Source organism: Salmo trutta, chromosome 17, assembly GCF_901001165.1.
Source record: "Salmo trutta chromosome 17, fSalTru1.1, whole genome shotgun sequence".
NCBI lineage: Eukaryota > Metazoa > Chordata > Actinopteri > Salmoniformes > Salmonidae > Salmo > Salmo trutta.
Genome location: NC_042973.1, coordinates 11,081,745 through 11,098,688, shown reverse-complemented (window position 1 = coordinate 11,098,688; position 16,944 = coordinate 11,081,745). Strand labels below are relative to the sequence as shown.

Below are 16,944 nucleotides of genomic sequence, written 5' to 3'. Positions count from 1 at the left end.
TGTATTGGTGTACAACATTTATAAAACGAAATGTGTCTTTTGAAATTATGAACATGTACATTTTGTACAATGTATTTTTTTGTTGATGCTTTTACTACTCAGTTTGCTCAGAGTGTGATGAGGAGAGGCAAATATACTTGTGTGGAGTCCAGACGGCAGCAGTAACTTTTGCCTTGTATTTGTATCCATTCCATTCAGTCATTAAAAGAGAGACAACTGGCAGAATTGTGTCCAGAGCCTTGTCTTCCACCTACACCTCACCAGAACACAACGCAGAGAGGTACCGGTACAGAGCCAGTTACACTATCACAAGGCCATTGTGTTTTGGAACTGTTACTTGTATAAATAACTGCTGTGTAACAATCTGATTGTATTGTCACCTCTCACTATATAAGGGACATGGAACCATTTACTCTTTGAGTTCCTCCCTGTGAAATCAGAGATAGATCTCCCTTGCAGCTGCTTCATTAAAGATGTTTCTATTATATCATTAAATAGTGTCTGCCTTAGTCTTTGGATCGAGTTTTCCACAACAGTAGGCTCAGTATTGGATGTGGGTAGGCTTAGTATTGGATGTGAGTAGGCTTAGTATTGGATGTGGGTAGGCTTAGTATTGGATCTGGGTAGGCTTAGTATTGGATGTGGGTAGGCTATGTAATCTTTTCCTATACTGAATCGTAGAAAACAGTTTGGTTCCACTGGAGGATGATGTTATTTTTAAGAATCACCACCAAAACATCTTAAAACCATATCCCCTACAACCAGGGTCTATCCACATTTGTAATTTCTGTAATTTAGCGCCAGAGCTTATCTATGTCAGTAATGGGGATTTGTGTCATGCTAGAAATTGCTGCTCAGGAGATTAAAGTGTCAGACTATGATATGGAACATTGGCTGTTTCTCCTCCGACTCAACTTAAAGAGGTTTCAAATCCTGACACATACTGTAACGCATCCACAAACTGTAGGCTTTCTAAGGGGGGGAAGTTCAGCACTGTTGAAAGGATTCCCAAGTCAAATATGCAGGACAAGACTGTTCATTATTTGTGAACCAAGTACACCACCTTGGCACTTTTGGTGCTATAAAACTCATACTAACATTTTCCAACAAGAACAAAGAGAGCTGAATTGATTGTAAATACAGTTTGTAATCACAAACTGTATTTTGTATCACCCAAAACCTTATTTCCACCATATTTCCCAACCTTTGTTTATCGTCTGTATTTGACCAGGTAAGGTCAAACATAATCACCATGTCGCCTGAGAGTGTGATTACAGGGACTGGACAAATTGAGAACCAGGCTTGTTTAAACCCAGCTTGTCCTTTAAAGCCCTTCAATCCAACCGTTCCACTCCAGGGATGGTCATTGGTGTGCCGAGCACATGTTCCAGGACTCAGGAGGACGCGGTGCACATAGCATGAAATCTGAAGGGTCGTTTTTGTGGCCCCAACCTTTTTGGGATTCCACCTCAGCACTGGCTCTCATGGTGTAGAGACAACATGAACAGCAGAGCAGGCAGGAGGCCAATATCCTCTCAGCAGCAGCTGGTACAGGAGAGCCACGGGAGGCCCTGGGTGGAATTCTAAAACAAGCACTGTGCTCTTTCACCCCCGAGGAGTGGACAGATAGCATGCTGCGGCTCCTTTACTGTGAATCAACCTGCAGGGTTGGGATCGAATAGTATGCTCTCAACACTTTGATCGGCCCATTTGTACCATCCATTAACTAGTAATGCTCTGTACTGTTAATATGCCTTTGGCTTTTTGTTTTGAAGTTTGGCTTTAGAAACAGGACGACTCATTGCTTAGAGTACTGCCATGCTGGTCTACTTGGCCCTTCTCTCAAGCCTCCATCTGCTTCAGAAGCCCCAGCAATTGTGTAGCCTCTTGCAATGCCTTAGACAAGGATATTGAAGAGATATACTAGAAATGTATGCATACAATACAATAACCTTTCATATTTGTACAATACAAAAAGTGCCTTTAGGTTATAATTGTGACGTCCAATTCCAAAAGACGTTGAAAACCAGAGAAGATGTATGTTCAAACTGTGCAGCCATAGAACAGATAACATTTTCATATGAATAAATGTTATCCTTACATACAGTACATTTTAGTCTTTGGGTAATATACAGTAACAACATGCTATTTTTTAAACATCCAATGAATGGTTCTGGTATGAAACACCCCACAAATTATCATCCTAGTACTAAACACATTTTCGAGACACTTCCTTATGGGTATACACTGCCATAAATCAAGTCAAATTCAAATAAAATTGTATTGGTCACACACACATATTTAGCAGATGTTATTGCGGGTATAGATAAATGTTTGCAAAAAAATACAGTAGAATAGAATACAGTATATACATATGAACTGAGTAAAGCAGTATGTAAACATTATTAAAGTGACCAGTGTTCCATTATTAAAGTGGCCAGTGATTCCATGTCTATGTATATAGGGCAGCAGCCTCTAAGGTGCAGGGTTGAGTAACTGGGTGGTAGCCGGCTGGTGATGGCTATTTAACAGTCTGATGGCCTTGAGATAGAAGCTGTTTTTCAGTCTCTCGGTCCCAGCTTTGATGCACCTGTACTGACCTGGCCTTCTGGATGATAGCGGGGTGAACAGGCTGTGGCTCGGGTGGTTGATGTCCTTGATGATCTTTTTGGCCATCCTGTGACATTGAGTGCTGTAGGTTTCCTGGAGGGCAGGCAGTGTGCCCCCGATGATGCGTTGGGCAGACCGTACCACCCTGCGGTTTAGGGCGGTGCAGTTGTTGTACCAAGCGGTGATACAGCCCAACAAGATGCTCTCAATTGTGCATCCGTAAAAGTTTGTGAGGGTGTTAGGGGCCAAGCCAAATTTCTTCAGCCTCCTGAGGTTGAAGAGGCGCTGTTGGTAATCAGGCCTACTAAGGTTGTGTCATCTGAAAACTTGATGATTGAGTTAGAGACGTGTGCGACTACGCAGTCATGGTTGAACAGGGAGTACAGGAGGAGGCTGAGTACGCACCCTTGTGGGGCCCCTGTGTTGAGGATCAGTGAAGTGGAGGTGTTGTTTCCTACCTTCATCACCTGGGGGAGGCCTGTCAGGAAGTCCAGGACCCAGTTGCACAGGGCAGGGTTCAGACCCAGGTCCCGAGCTTAATGATGAGCTTGGAGGGTACTATGTGGTTGAAGGCTGAGCAATAGACAATGAACAGCATTCTTACATAGGTATTCCTCTTGTTCAGGTGGGATAGGGCAGTGTGCAGTGCAATGCAATGGCGATTGCATCGTTTGTGGATCTATTGGGGCAGTAAGCCAATTGAAGTGGATCTAGGGTGTCAGGTAAGGTAGAGGTGATATTAACTAGCCTCTCAAAGCACTTTATGATGACAGAAGTGAGTGCTACGAGGCGATAGTCATTTAGTTCAGTTAACTTTGCTTTCTTGGGTACAGGAACAATGGTGGACATCTTGAAGCAAGTGGGGACAGCGGACTGGGATAGGGGAGATTGAATATGTCCATAAACACTCCATCCAGCTGGTCTGTACATGCTCTGAGGACGCGGCTAGGGTTAACACTCTTAAATGTCTTATTCACGCCGGCCACGGAGAATGAGAGCCCACAGTCCTTGGAAGTGGGACACGTTGATGGCACTGTGTTATCCGCATAGCAGGCGAAGAAGGTGTTTAGCTTGTCTTGAAGAAAGACGTCGGTGTCCGCGATGTGGCTGGTTTTCCCTTTGTTATCCGTGATTGCCTTGAGACCCTGCCACATACGTCTCATGTCTGTTCCGTTGAATTGCGACTCCACTGTCTCTGTACCTATGTTTTGCCTGTTTGATTGCCTTACGGAGGGAATAACTACACTGTTTGTATTCGACCATATTCCCAGTCACCCTGCCATGGTTAAATGCGGTGGTTCATGCTTTCAGTTTAGCACGAATGCTACCATCTATCCACAATTTTTGGTTTGACTGGGTTTTAATAGTCACAGTGGGAACAACATCCCATATGCACTACCTGATGAACTCAGTCACTGTGTCCGTGTATACATCAATGATATTACCAGAGGCTACCCAGAACATATCCCAGTCTGCGTGATCAAAACAATCTTGAAGCATGGATTCTGATTGGTCAGTCCAGCGTTGAATAGACCTGAGCACGGGTACTTCCTGTTTGAGTTTCTGCCTATAGGAAGGGAGCAGCAAAATGGAGTCATGATCTGATTTGCCAAAGGAAGAGCGGGGGAGGGCCTTTGTAGGCATCCCGGAAGAGAGAATAACAGTGGTTGAGTGTTTTCCCAGAGCGAGTACTATAGTCAATGTGTTAATTTGTTGAACTACAGTAGCGTTTTCCTAAAATTTGCTTTGTTAAAATCCCCAGCTACAATAAATGCAGACTCAGGATATGTGGTTTCGAGTTTGCATAAAGTCCAGTGTAGTTCCTTGAGGGCCGTTGTGGTGTCAGCTTGAGGGGGAATTTACACGGCTGTGACTATAACCGAAGAGAATTCTCTTGGGAGGTAATATGGTCGGCATTTGATTGTGAGGGATTCTAGGTCAGGTGAACAAAAGGACTTCGAGTTTCTGTATGTTATCACAATCACACCATGAGTAGTTAATCATGAAAAATACTCCACTGCCCTTTTTCTTCGCAGGAGAGTTCTTTATTCCTGTCTGCACAATGTACTGAGAACCCAGCTGGCTCTATGGAAAGGGACAGCATATCCGAAGAGAGACACGATTCCGTAAAACAGAGTATGCTACAGTCTCAGATGTCTCTCTTTATGGAGATCCTCGCCCTGATCTGGTCTACTTTATTGTCCAGAGACTGAACATAAGCGAGTAATATACTCAGAAGTGGTGGATGGTGTGCCCTCCTCTTGAGTCGGACTACAAATCCACTCCGAATACCTCTTCTCCACCAGCGGCGTCTTGGAGCAGCCTCTGGGATAAGTTAAATTGCCGTGGGAGGGTGCGAACAAAGGATTACATTCGGGAAAGTCATATTCCTGGTCGTAATGCTGGTGAGTTACCCCCGCTCTAATATCCAAAAGTTATTTCCAGCTGTATGTAATAAAACAAAAAACATTCTGGGCTAATAGTGTAAGAAATAACACACAAAAAACAAAATACTGAAAAGTTGCTTAGTAGCCATAAGCAGAACTACCATGTCTGTTGGCTTCATCATACTTGCAGCTACCCACTTCTTAAGAAAGCAGCTACCCACTTCCTTGAAGTCTACTTATCCAGCAGAAGCTTGTACCATTCCACTTCCTCCAGACACTCCCATATGGGACACAGGGAGAGGATGGGGAAAATCAGAGTGTTGGAGTCCAAACACACAGCCATGTCTTCCCCAGTGCCTGGGCAGTGTCGATTTTAGCATCTACATCTTGGTGGAGCAAACTTTTTTGATGCATGCCAGCAAAGCCACTACACAATACAACACTAAACAATGCATTATTTGCACTATAATCCGTAATTTAGGTTAAGACACTAATGAGGGAGCTAGGATGGACGTAGTCAATTTAACTATTTGTTCAGCACTTTGAAATGTACAGCGACAAAATTTAGAACATGGGCCATTCTTACAATATTCTCCCTGTACTCCAAGTCAGAACCGTAGGATAAATAAAGGGGGCGTATAAGCAGACAATGAAAGCTTTTACAATTTTCAATGATTACATTTCTCTAAAACAGGCTATAGGCTACATGTGCACCACCAAGTCAGAACAGTAGGCTAAATATGGGGGGGGGGAAGGTGACCAAATTATTAGGGTGAGGCACATGGATTACTAACAGCTTACTACACAACATATACTTAGTATTACTTTCTTAGCTACAGTATACATATCTCCCTGGCATATTACATAATTTACACAGCAGCATACAATAGATTTTTGGACTCACCTTGTTGTGCTGTGCTCACTTGGGCAAATTTTGCCATCATACTTTGTCATCAAAGTCTGGCATTCTCTGGATGTATAGTACTTTAAAGACAACTGGGAAACTTGAAGAAAAAAAAGAAGGTTGAATCATGATGACGTCAGTGATCTTCAGGTCAGAGCTCTAGAAAGTTCCAAGTCGGATGACCGTTCAAAACTGGAGCTTGTTTTTTCCCGAGTTCCCAGTTGTCTTGAAGTCTGAGATTTCCCAGTTCCGAGTTTCCAGCTGTTTTAATCATGGCAGAAGTCATGCTGGATTGACAGCATGGCCAATGTTGAATGTTAATAATTTTAAGCTTGGAAAAGAGATCCTTAAACCCAGACTTGGACCACACACCCACTCCACGGAATAGCAGGCTAGTGATTACTTTGCAATGCTTGCAGTTAGCCCCCGATTCCTTCCAAACCACTCATTGTTGAATTTGCGATTTCCAACGTGTTGTGTAATGTTTATGGCCGATGAGCACAGATACATTTTATCTATAATTTCTCTTCCTTATTTCTCTTTATAAGACAAGGATAGAAAAGGATTTGCCAGTAGATTGTCGACTTGATTCATGATGATGACTGCTAGCTAAGATTTTGAAAGTATGATGTAGACATGATCAGTCCAATCAAAGCTACTGTACATATAACGTGATTTGACGTCATTTTATCTGTGACCAATGACCTTGAGCCTTCTTAGATGGGCACTTCTAATGTAACTCTATGGCAGCACCCAAGGGGCTTGAATTCTACGTGTAGATGATTTTGTGGTGACGTAGTGTCCCCATGAGTTACAGAACACTGAGCCAATCACGGTGCAACTAGAGAACATTACCAACCCCTATGCTCTGTATTTTCTGCTGGCTGCCCCACCACCAGAGAAAACACTAAGCTAGTCTGAAACACCTGAATTTTGGATCTACCTGACTCAAGAAAGCAAAAAAGAGAGTTTGTATGCGGCTTTATTAACAGCTTTTTTTTTACATTGTTTACAAACTGATATGTGACACGTATTAATGCCATGCAAAACAGGGAAAACATTTTTTTTAATCGTTTTTTTGCTAAACAGGTGGGTCTCAAAACAGGTGGGGCTCTTCCCCACCTGCCCTGAATGACGGGTCGTCACTGGTCCTGTGGACCTTTCTGTCTGTCTGTCTGACTGTCTGTCTAGTATCAGGAGACAGCTGGAGCAGGTGTGTGTGAGCTGCTTCCTTTGAGAGTGGAGGACGGACTCCAGTCTGGCTGGTAGAAGTGGATGTCATACTTCTGGGCCCAGTTGGCGAACACTGTTTTCTCCGTGATGAAGCGGTGGTGGCCGCCGCTCTGGTTGTGCTCGTGGGAGAGATACAGGGAGCACTCGTCTGGGCCAGAGGGCTCATAGTAATGATACGGCACCGAGAGATGAGAGGGAGTACTGTGAAAAGAGGATGAGAAGAGAGAGGGAGAAAGGGGAATACGAAGGGAGAAAATGGAAGAGGTTGGAGACAGAGTGAGAATGGACAGGGGAGTGATGGAGAGATAAATTAACAGAGAGAAAAAGGGAAAGTGAGCATGCATGAGTGAGAGAGAGAGAGATAGAGAGAGAGAGAGAGAGAATGAAAGAATGGGGAGAGGAGTGTTAAAGGGAGGGAGAGAGAGGGATAAAGAGAGACAGAGAGATGAGAGAGATATCATACAAATATTTCTTAGCCATGAGAGCCCTGTGCTCATCAAAGCTAGTCCCATGATCCCTGTGATGATCCTGAAAGTACTACACTCAGTAGACTTGGGCCTCAAGAGGGGCGTTTGAGCCAGCAGACAGAGGGGCGTTTGAGCCAGCATGAATCATTCAAACAGCAAAGGCATTTGATATGGTCCCATGGACCTGCCTGTGGATATCAGCTTAATATCTGAAGCTACTGTAATCCAACAATCTACAGGCGGCAGACAGCCTAGCAACATTGGGCCAGTAACCAAAGGTCACTGGTTCGAATACCCAAGCCGATAAGGTGATAAATCTGTCTGTACTCTTGAGCAAGGCACTTAAACCTAATTTGCTCCACGGGTGCTGTATTACTACGGCTGACCCTGTAAAACAACACATTTCTAGTCAGGATATTCAGGACACAAGCAGGTACATTGTATTTGCCAGAACATAAACATTTATAAAAATAGTAATAGTAGTAAAAGTTAGCTATGGAATTTTCCATAATATTAGTAATTAATGCTCAAATAACAAAAAATAATATTAATGAATATACAATACCAGTCAAAATTTGGAGACACCTACTCATTCAAGGGTTTTCCTTTATTGTAGAATAATAGTGAAGACATCAAAACTATGAAATAACACATATGGAATCACGTAGTAACCAAAAAAGTGTTAAACTAATCAAAATATATTTTATATTTAAGATTCTTCAAAGTAGCCACACGTTGCCTTGATGACAGCTTTGCACACTCTTGGAATTCTCTCAAGAAGCTCCATGAGGTAGTCACCTGGAATGCGGGTCCAACAGTTTTGAAGGAGTACCCACATATGCTGAGCACTTGTTGGCTGCGTTTCCTTCACTCTGTGGTCCAACTCATCCCAAACCATCTCAATTGGGTTGAGGTCGGGTGATTGTGGCCAGGTCATCTGATGCAGCAATCCATCACTCTCTTTCTTGGTCAAACAGCCCCTACACAGCCTGGAGGTGTGTTTTGGGTCATTGTCCTGTTGAAAAACAAATGATAGTCCCACTTAGCGCAAACCAGATGGGATGGCGTATCGCTGCATAATGCTATGGTAGCCATGCAGGTTAAGTGTTCCTTGAAATCTAAATAAATCACTGACAGTGTCACCAGCAAAGAACCCCCACACCATCACATTTCCTCCTCCGTGCTTCACGGTGGGAACAACACATGTGGAGATCATCCGTTCATGTACTCTGCGTCTCACAAAGACACGGCAGCTGGAAACAAAAATCTGAAATTTGGACTCATCAGACCAAAGGACAGATTTCCACTGGTCTAATGTCCATTGCTCATGTTTCTTGGCCCAAGCAAGTCTTTTCTTATTATTGGTGTCCTTTGAAGGCTTGATTCACGCAGTCTCCTTTGAACAGTTGATGTTGAGATGTATCTGTTACTTGAACTCCATGAAGCATTCATTTGGCCTGCAATCTGAGGTGCAGTTAAAACTTCTTATGGGCAGGTGGGACGGTAGTGTCCCACCTGGCCAACATCCGGTGAAATTGCAGAGCGCGAAATTCAAACTACAAAATTATAAATATTTAACTTTCATAAAATCACAAGTGTAATACATCAAAATAAAGCTTAACTTCTTGTTAATCCAGCCGCGGTGTCAGATTTCAAAAAGGCTTTACAGCAAAAGCAAACCATGCAATTATTTGAGGACAGCGCCCCGCATACAAACACATGAAAAACATATTTCAACCCGGCAGGTGCGACACAAAAGTCAGAAATAGCAATATAAAAACTGCCTTACCTTTGATGATCTTCTTCTGTTTGCACTCCAAAAGGTCCCAGTTACATCACAAATGGTCCTTTTGTTCGATAATGTCCTTCTTTATATACATAAAAACTCAGTTTAGCTGGCGCGCTTCAGTCAATAATCCACCCAGTTTCCCTCTATCAAAATGCATACAAAATGAATCCCAAATGTTACGAATAAACTTTTCCAAACAAGTCAAACAACTTTGATAATCAAACCTTAGGTACCCTAATACGTAAATAAATGATCAAATTTAAGACGGAGAATCGTTATTGTCTTTACCGGAGAAAAATACCAAAGAACGCGCTCTCTTCCACGCGCTTGGAAACACTACAGCCAAAATGGGAGCCACCTAGAGAAACTACAATTTCTGGCTCATTTTTCCAAAAACCAGCCTCAAACTCTTTCTAAAGACTGTTGACATCTAGTGGAAGCCCTAAGAACTGCAATCTGGGAGGACTTGGCCTTATAATTAAAGTGATAGCCATTGAAAATAGAGGTAGGCTGATTTTTTTGGGGGGGGGATGGTTTGTCCTCGGGGTTTCGCCTGCCATATCAGTTCTGTTATACTCACAGACATAACTTTAACAGTTTTAGAAACTTTAGAGTGTTTTCTATCCAAATCTACCAATTATATATCCTATCTTCTGGGCCTGAGTAACAGGCAGTTTACTTTGGGCACGCTTTTCACCCGGATGTCAAAATACTGCCCCCTACTCATGAGAGGTTAACTCTAATGAACTTATCCTCTGCAGCAGAGGTAACTCTGGGTCTTCCTTTCCTGTGTCGGTCCTCATGAGAGCCAGTTTCATCATAGTGCTTGATGGTTTTTGCTACTGCGCTTGAAGAAACTTTCCGTAGTTCTTGAAATGTTCCGTATTGACTGACCTTCATGTCTTAAAGTAATGATGGACTGTCATTTTTCTTTGCTTATTTGAGGTGTTCTTGCTATAATATGAACTTTGTATTTTACCAAATAGAGCTATCTTCTGTATACCACCCCCACCTTGTCACAACACAACTGATGGCTCAAACGCATTAAGAAGGAAAGAAATTCCACAAATGTACTTTTAACAAGGCACACCTGTTAATTGAAATGCATTACAGGTGACTACCTCATGAAGCTGGTTGAGAGAATGCCAAGAGTGTGCAAAGCTGTCATCAAGGCAAAGGGTGGCTACTTTGAAGAATCTCAAATATAAAATATATTTTCATTTGTTTAACACTGTTTTAGTTACTACATGATTCCATATGTGTTATTTCATAGTTTTGATGTCTTCACTATTATTCTAGAAAATTGTAAAAAATATAGAAAAACCCTTGAATGAGTAGGTGTCCAAACCTTTGACTGATACTGTATATAGTATTCATTTTTTATATCTGTGTCCATATTGTCCATGAGTTTCAAGTGGATAGACCATTTTGTTCAAGAGAAAATAGCCTAATTAATGAAAAAAGTGCTCTATCTAATCAACAATGTCACTATTTTCAATAAACTCTGCAACTCTTCCAATTAATCCTTTTTTTTCCACAACTGCCAGCAGTTTGGAACCAAAACATTAATAACAAAGACATATTTACATAGCAAAATAAGTAACCCAAATATTAAGGATATTTAATGCATAAACGCTTATATTAAACACCAATGGTATTCACTAAGTTGATGGTTTATTTTAAGGATAAGGCCACACAGAGGGCCAAAGATAATAACAGACACTTGTGATAGTCTTAAGTACCCAAAAAGACCAATAGAAAATGTTAAGTTTCCCAAATTCTGGTAGTTTGCTGGTAAACTTAGAAAGTTTCCAGTAATATACCCTACCTTTGCAAATTTATATGCCTATTAATAATCTCTTAGTACAATTGGGGTAATAATCCCTGTCGGATAGCACTTTGCAGAACCCAACCCACCTGCAGAAGTCCGGAGCCACCATGCCATAGACATTGACCCTGTCACAGAGTTCCAGGGCAATGGCCATGGTGAACCAGCCAGTGGTCAGCCACGAGTTAGAGGTCTTCCTGGATGAGAAGGTGAATGGAGAAAAGACATGTTCAACAAAATGTATTGCATGATTCAATACAATTAAATGTTAATCATGCCAAAACCTCCCTATGTAGTGCTCGCAGTGACAACCGTTCTGGCCAAGGCCCTCAATTTATTGGTTCATTTTTAATACCATAAGTTCACACTGCCATATTCCTAATTTACATGATTTGACATGAAATGACGGTTTCAAGGCTGATAAACAGCCATCAAACCGGTGCCCCCTGTAATATGGAGCCCTCTCATCTACTGAGCCGTTAAGGCTAGATTATCGGGGCTGGACCTGCCACACCTGCCGGCCATACCAGCCCCTCACTGGGGGATATCCCAGATGACAGCGGAGCCAATCCTGTCTGGGCTCATCCTGTGTGCTGTTGGCAACGTCTGCCAGATAGAGTGTCAGGGTGAGTGCCAGCCAGTGAGAGTCTGGTAGGACCTGTAATCGGTATCTGCTTCCAACTCTGACTCAGTGACATCATCTTGTGAGGCAGCGTAGTGCTTCTGTAACTTCCTGTCAACAGTTAATGAAGACACCAATTATCTTGTAGCATCGCAGCATATGTATCTGTCATGTAGCTGCTGGAGCTAATTTGGATTGCTAGAGCTAATCTGTCAGCATCTATTAATGATTAGTACGTTGGGTTGGCTCCCCATGACATAAATGTTTAAGTCGGAAGATTACATACACTTAGGTTGGAGTCATTAAAACTCGTTTTTCAACCACTCCACAAATTTCTTGTTAACAAACTATAGTTTTCGCAAGTCGGTTAGGACATCTGCTTTCTGCATGACACAAGTAAGTTTTCCAACAATTGTTTACAGACAGATTATTTCACTTATAATTCACTGTATCACAACTCCAGTGGGTCAGAGGTTTACATACACTAAGTTGACTGTGCCTTTAAACAGCTTGGAAAATTCCAGAAAATGATGTCATGGCTTTAGAATCTTCTGATAGGCTAATTGACATCATTTGAGTCAATTGGAGGTGTACCTGTGGATGTATTTCAAGGCCTACCTTCAAACTCAGTGCCTCTTTGCTTGACATCATGGGAAAATCAAAATAAATCAGCCAAGAACTCAGAAAATAAATTGTAGACCTCCACAAGTCTGGTTCATCCTTGGGAGCAATTTCCAAACGCCTGAAGGTACCACGTTCATCTGTGCGAGCAAGGAGGCCTACAAACCTGACTCAGTTACACAAGCTCTGTCAGGAGGAATGGGCCAAAATTGTGGAAGGCTACCTGAAACATTTGACCCATGTTAAACAATTTAAAGGCAATGCTACCAAATACTAATTGAGTGTATGAAAACTTCTGGCCCACTGAGTAAGTGAAGAAAGAAATAAAAGCTGAAATAAATAATTATCTCTACTATTATTCTGACATTTCACATTCTTAAAATAAAGTAGTGATCCTAACTGACAGGGCATTTATACGAGGATTAAATGTCAGGAATTGTGAAAAACTGAGTTTAAATGTATTTGGCTAAGGTGTATGTAAACTTCTGACTTCAACTGTATTCAAACTGTATTGTGCTGCAATGTGGGATTCAAATGTATTATTATTTTGTTTTTAAAGATTAATAGAAATGAAATAACTAAAATATAGTCGTTGCACAAGTATTCAGCTCCCTGAGTGAATACATGTTAGAAACACCTTTGGCAGCCATTACAGCAGTGAGTGTTCTTGGATAAGTCTCTAAGTGCTTTACACACCTGGACTGTGCAGTATCAGCCCATTACTCTTTTCATAATTCTTCAAGCTCCTTCAAGATGTTGGGGATCATGGATAGACAGCAATTTTCAAATCTTGCCATAGATTTTCAAGCAGATTTAAGTCAAAACTGTAACTTCGCCACTCAGAAACATTCACTGTCTTCTTGGTAAGCACCTCCAGGGATTATTTGGCTTTGTGTGTAGGTTTATTGTTCTGCTGAAAGGTGAATTCATCTCCCAGTGTGTTGGAAAGCAGATGAAGCAGGTTTTTCTCTAGGATTTTCACTGTGCTTAGCTCCATCCCATTTCATTTTATCCTGAAAATCTCCCCAGTATTTGCCGATGTCAAGCAAACCCATACCATGATGCAGCCACTTGAAAATAAGGAGACAATTACTCAGTGATGTGTTGTATAGGATTTGCCACAAACATAAGGCTTTGCACTTAGGCCAAAAAGTGAATTTGTTTTCTTCTTTTTTTTCAGTATTACTTTGGTGCCTTGTTGCACACAGGATGCTTGTTTTGTAATATTTCTATTCAGTATATTTGTACTCTTCTTTTCACGCTGTCCTTTAAGTCATTATTGTGGAGTCGCTACAATGTTGTTGATCCATCCTCAGTTTTCTCCCATCAAAGCCATTGAACTCTGTAACTGTGACCTATGGCCTCATGGAGCAGTTCATTCCTGTCCTGCAGCTCAGCTCAGGAGGACAACTGTATCTTTGATCTGTCTGGGTGGTTTAATACAGAATCCACAGCATAGTTATTAACTTGACCAGGCTTAAAGAGATATTCAATGTCTGATTTGTTATTGTTACCCATCTACCAATCACTGCTCTTCTTTATCAGGCTTTTATGATTTTTTCAACCCTTGTTATTTTACACGGAGTGAGTCCATGTGTCACGTCCGATATAAGAATTGTCGGACCAAAGCGCAGCGTGGTATGGTTCCATCATCTTTTATTTAAGAAGTGAAACACACAGAAAACAAAAAAGCACCAAAAAACTGAAACGTGAAGCTACGTAGTTCTCGCAGGCAACCACACATAGACAAGATCCCACAATCACAGGTGGGGAAAGGGCTGCCTAAGTATGATCCCCAATCAGAGACAACGATAGACAGCCTCCTCTGATTGGGGACCATACCCGGCCAAACAAAGAAATAAGAAAACAAGATTGCCCACCCAAATCCCACCCTGACCTAACCAAATAGAGAAATAGAAAGGCTCTCTATGGTCAGGGCGTGACACCATGTAACTTATTATGTGATTTGTTAAGCCACATTTTACTCCTGAACTAATTTAGGCTTGACTAAACAACCACTATATTTTAGATAACAAATTTGTTTTAATAAAAATAAAAAATAAACTTCCACTGTGACATTACAGCGTATTTAGAGGAGAATGTTGACCCCAAAAAATACGATTAAATCATTTGTAATCCCATTATTAATACAATAAAATGTGAAGAAATCCAAGGGTATGAATACTTTTGCAATGCACTGTAGCTGTTAACTTTTCGCAACATTGTGTGCAACATTGTGCTGAGGTAAAAACAGCACATTGGCTCTACAGGTTGTCTCAATGTTGTTCTTGTTTCTTCTTCTACCTCTTCCATTCCCAACGTGATCCAAGCATTGTTTTATATTCGGGACAGTGTTATTGTACATTCAGATAGTCTTAGAATCCCTCTCTAGCTGCATCGTACACTTCATTTGGACTCTCATATTCCATTGGCTCTACAGTAAATCCTCCTGAGTATTAACATATATTCAGAGTGTTTTGAACTAAATCCCATTTAATGATACTGTGATATGTTTGGTGGTTGTTGGGATTTCTTAATTAGTCTTTTGTTAAGAGCGTCAAAAATGCTCAACGGCAGCTTTAAAATTAGAATGTGTACAGTTGAAGTCGGAAGTTTACATACACCTTAACGAAATACATTTAAACTCAGTTTTTCACAATTTCTGACATTTAATCCAAGTAATTATTCCCTGTCTTAGGTCAGTTAGGATCACAACTTTATTTTAAGAATGTAAAATGCCAGAATAATAGTAGCGAGAATGATTTATTTCAGCTTTTATTTCTTTCATCACATTCCCAGTGGGTCAGAAGTTTCCATACACTCAATTAGTATTTGTTAGCATTGCCTTTAAATTGTTTAACATGGGTCAAACATTTCGGGTAGCCTTCTACAAGCTTCCCACAATAAGTTGGGTGAATTTTGGCCCATTCCTCCAGACAGAGCTGGTGTAACTGAGTCAGGTTTGTAGGCTGTCACAGTTGTCTTCAGTGAAAGAGGACCAAGGCGCAGCGGAAGTGTGGATACTCATGTTTTTAATGTTGAAAACAAAAGGAGTAGAGCATCCACTGAAAACCAATAAACAAAACAATGAACGGTACTCACAATGTGACGGTGTGGCAGGCTATACCAAACACAGCAGTGCTCACAACAATTCCCCACACCCCAAAGACAAACACACACACCTATATAGGACTTCCAATCAAAGGCAACTATACACACCTGCCTTCAATTGGAAGTCCCAATCATCCAACATTAAACAAACACAAACCACCTGCCACATCCTGACCTAGACTAAGCAATATGCCCTCTGCTGGTCAGGATGTGACAGTACCCCCCTCTCAAATCAAATCAAATCAAATTTATTTATATAGCCCTTCGTACATCAGCTGAAATCTCAAAGTGCTGTACAGAAACCCAGCCTAAATCCCCAAACAGCAAGCAATGCATGTGAAAGAAGCACGGTGGCTGGGAAAAACTCCCTAGGAAAAACTCCTGAGAAAGGCCAAAAACCTAGGAAGAAACCTAGAGAGGAACCAGGCTATGAGGGGTGGCCAGTCCTCTTCTGGCTGTGCCGGGTGGATATTATAACAGAACATGGTCAAGATGTTAAAATGTTCGTAAATGACCAGCATGGTCAAATAATAATAATCATAGTAATTGTCGAGGGTGCAACAAGCACGTCCGGTGAACAGGTCAGGGTTCCGTAGCCGCAGGCAGAACAGTTGAAACTGGAGCAGCAGCATGGCCAGGTGGACTGGGGACAGCAAGGAGTCATCATGCCAGGTAGTCCTAGGGCTCAGGTCCTCCGAGAGAAAGAGAGAAAGAAAGAAAGAGAGAATTAGAGAGAGCATATTTAAGGTGCAGACTCCGGGATGCACCTAAAAAAGAAAAACACAAGAAAATCCCCAATACCCCAACAAAACCAACAAACAATACCCCCTAAACAAAAAGGGAGGGAAGGGAGGGTGGCTGCCGTCACCGACGGCACTGTGCTACACCCTCCCTCCCCAACCCACCTATCCTGGAGGTGGCTCAGGTGCTGGCCGTTCCAGGCAGTCGGGGCAGTCCGGCCAGTCTGGCGGCTCGGGACAGTCGGGGCAGTCTGGCAGCTCGGGACAGTCGGGGCAGTCTGGCAGCTCGGGAGAGTCGGGGCAGTCCGGCCAGTCTGGCGGCTCGGGACAGTCGGGGCAGTCTGGCGGCTCGGGACAGTCGGGGCAGTCTGGCGGCTCGGGACAGTCTGGCAGCTCGGGACTGTCGGGGCAGTCTGGCAGCTCGGGGCGGTCTGGGCAGTCTGGCAGCTCGGGGCGGTCAGGGCAGTCTGGCCACTCCGGCAGGTCAGGGCAGTCTGGCCACTCCGGCAGGTCAGGGCAGTCTGGCCACTCCGGCAGGTCAGGGCAGTCTGGCCACTCCGGCAGGTCAGGGCAGTCTGGCCACTCCGGCAGGTCAGCGCAGTCTGGCCACTCCGGCAGTTCAGCGCAGTCTG

General features: G+C 42.6%; 1 protein-coding gene across 1 annotated transcript in view; it reads right to left on the bottom strand.

Moving 5' to 3' along the window:
• Positions 1-7,050: 7,050 nt before the first annotated feature.
• Positions 7,051-16,944, bottom strand: part of st6galnac5b (ST6 (alpha-N-acetyl-neuraminyl-2,3-beta-galactosyl-1,3)-N-acetylgalactosaminide alpha-2,6-sialyltransferase 5b) — a 34,909-nt gene continuing 25,015 nt past the window's right edge. The window contains exons 4-5 of the mRNA XM_029695619.1: positions 11,308-11,415; positions 7,051-7,335 (exon numbers count right to left, since the gene is read on the bottom strand). Of these exons, the coding sequence (XP_029551479.1) occupies positions 7,095-7,335; positions 11,308-11,415 (349 nt within the window). The 3' untranslated portion in view covers positions 7,051-7,094. The remainder of the gene's footprint in view (positions 7,336-11,307; positions 11,416-16,944) is intronic.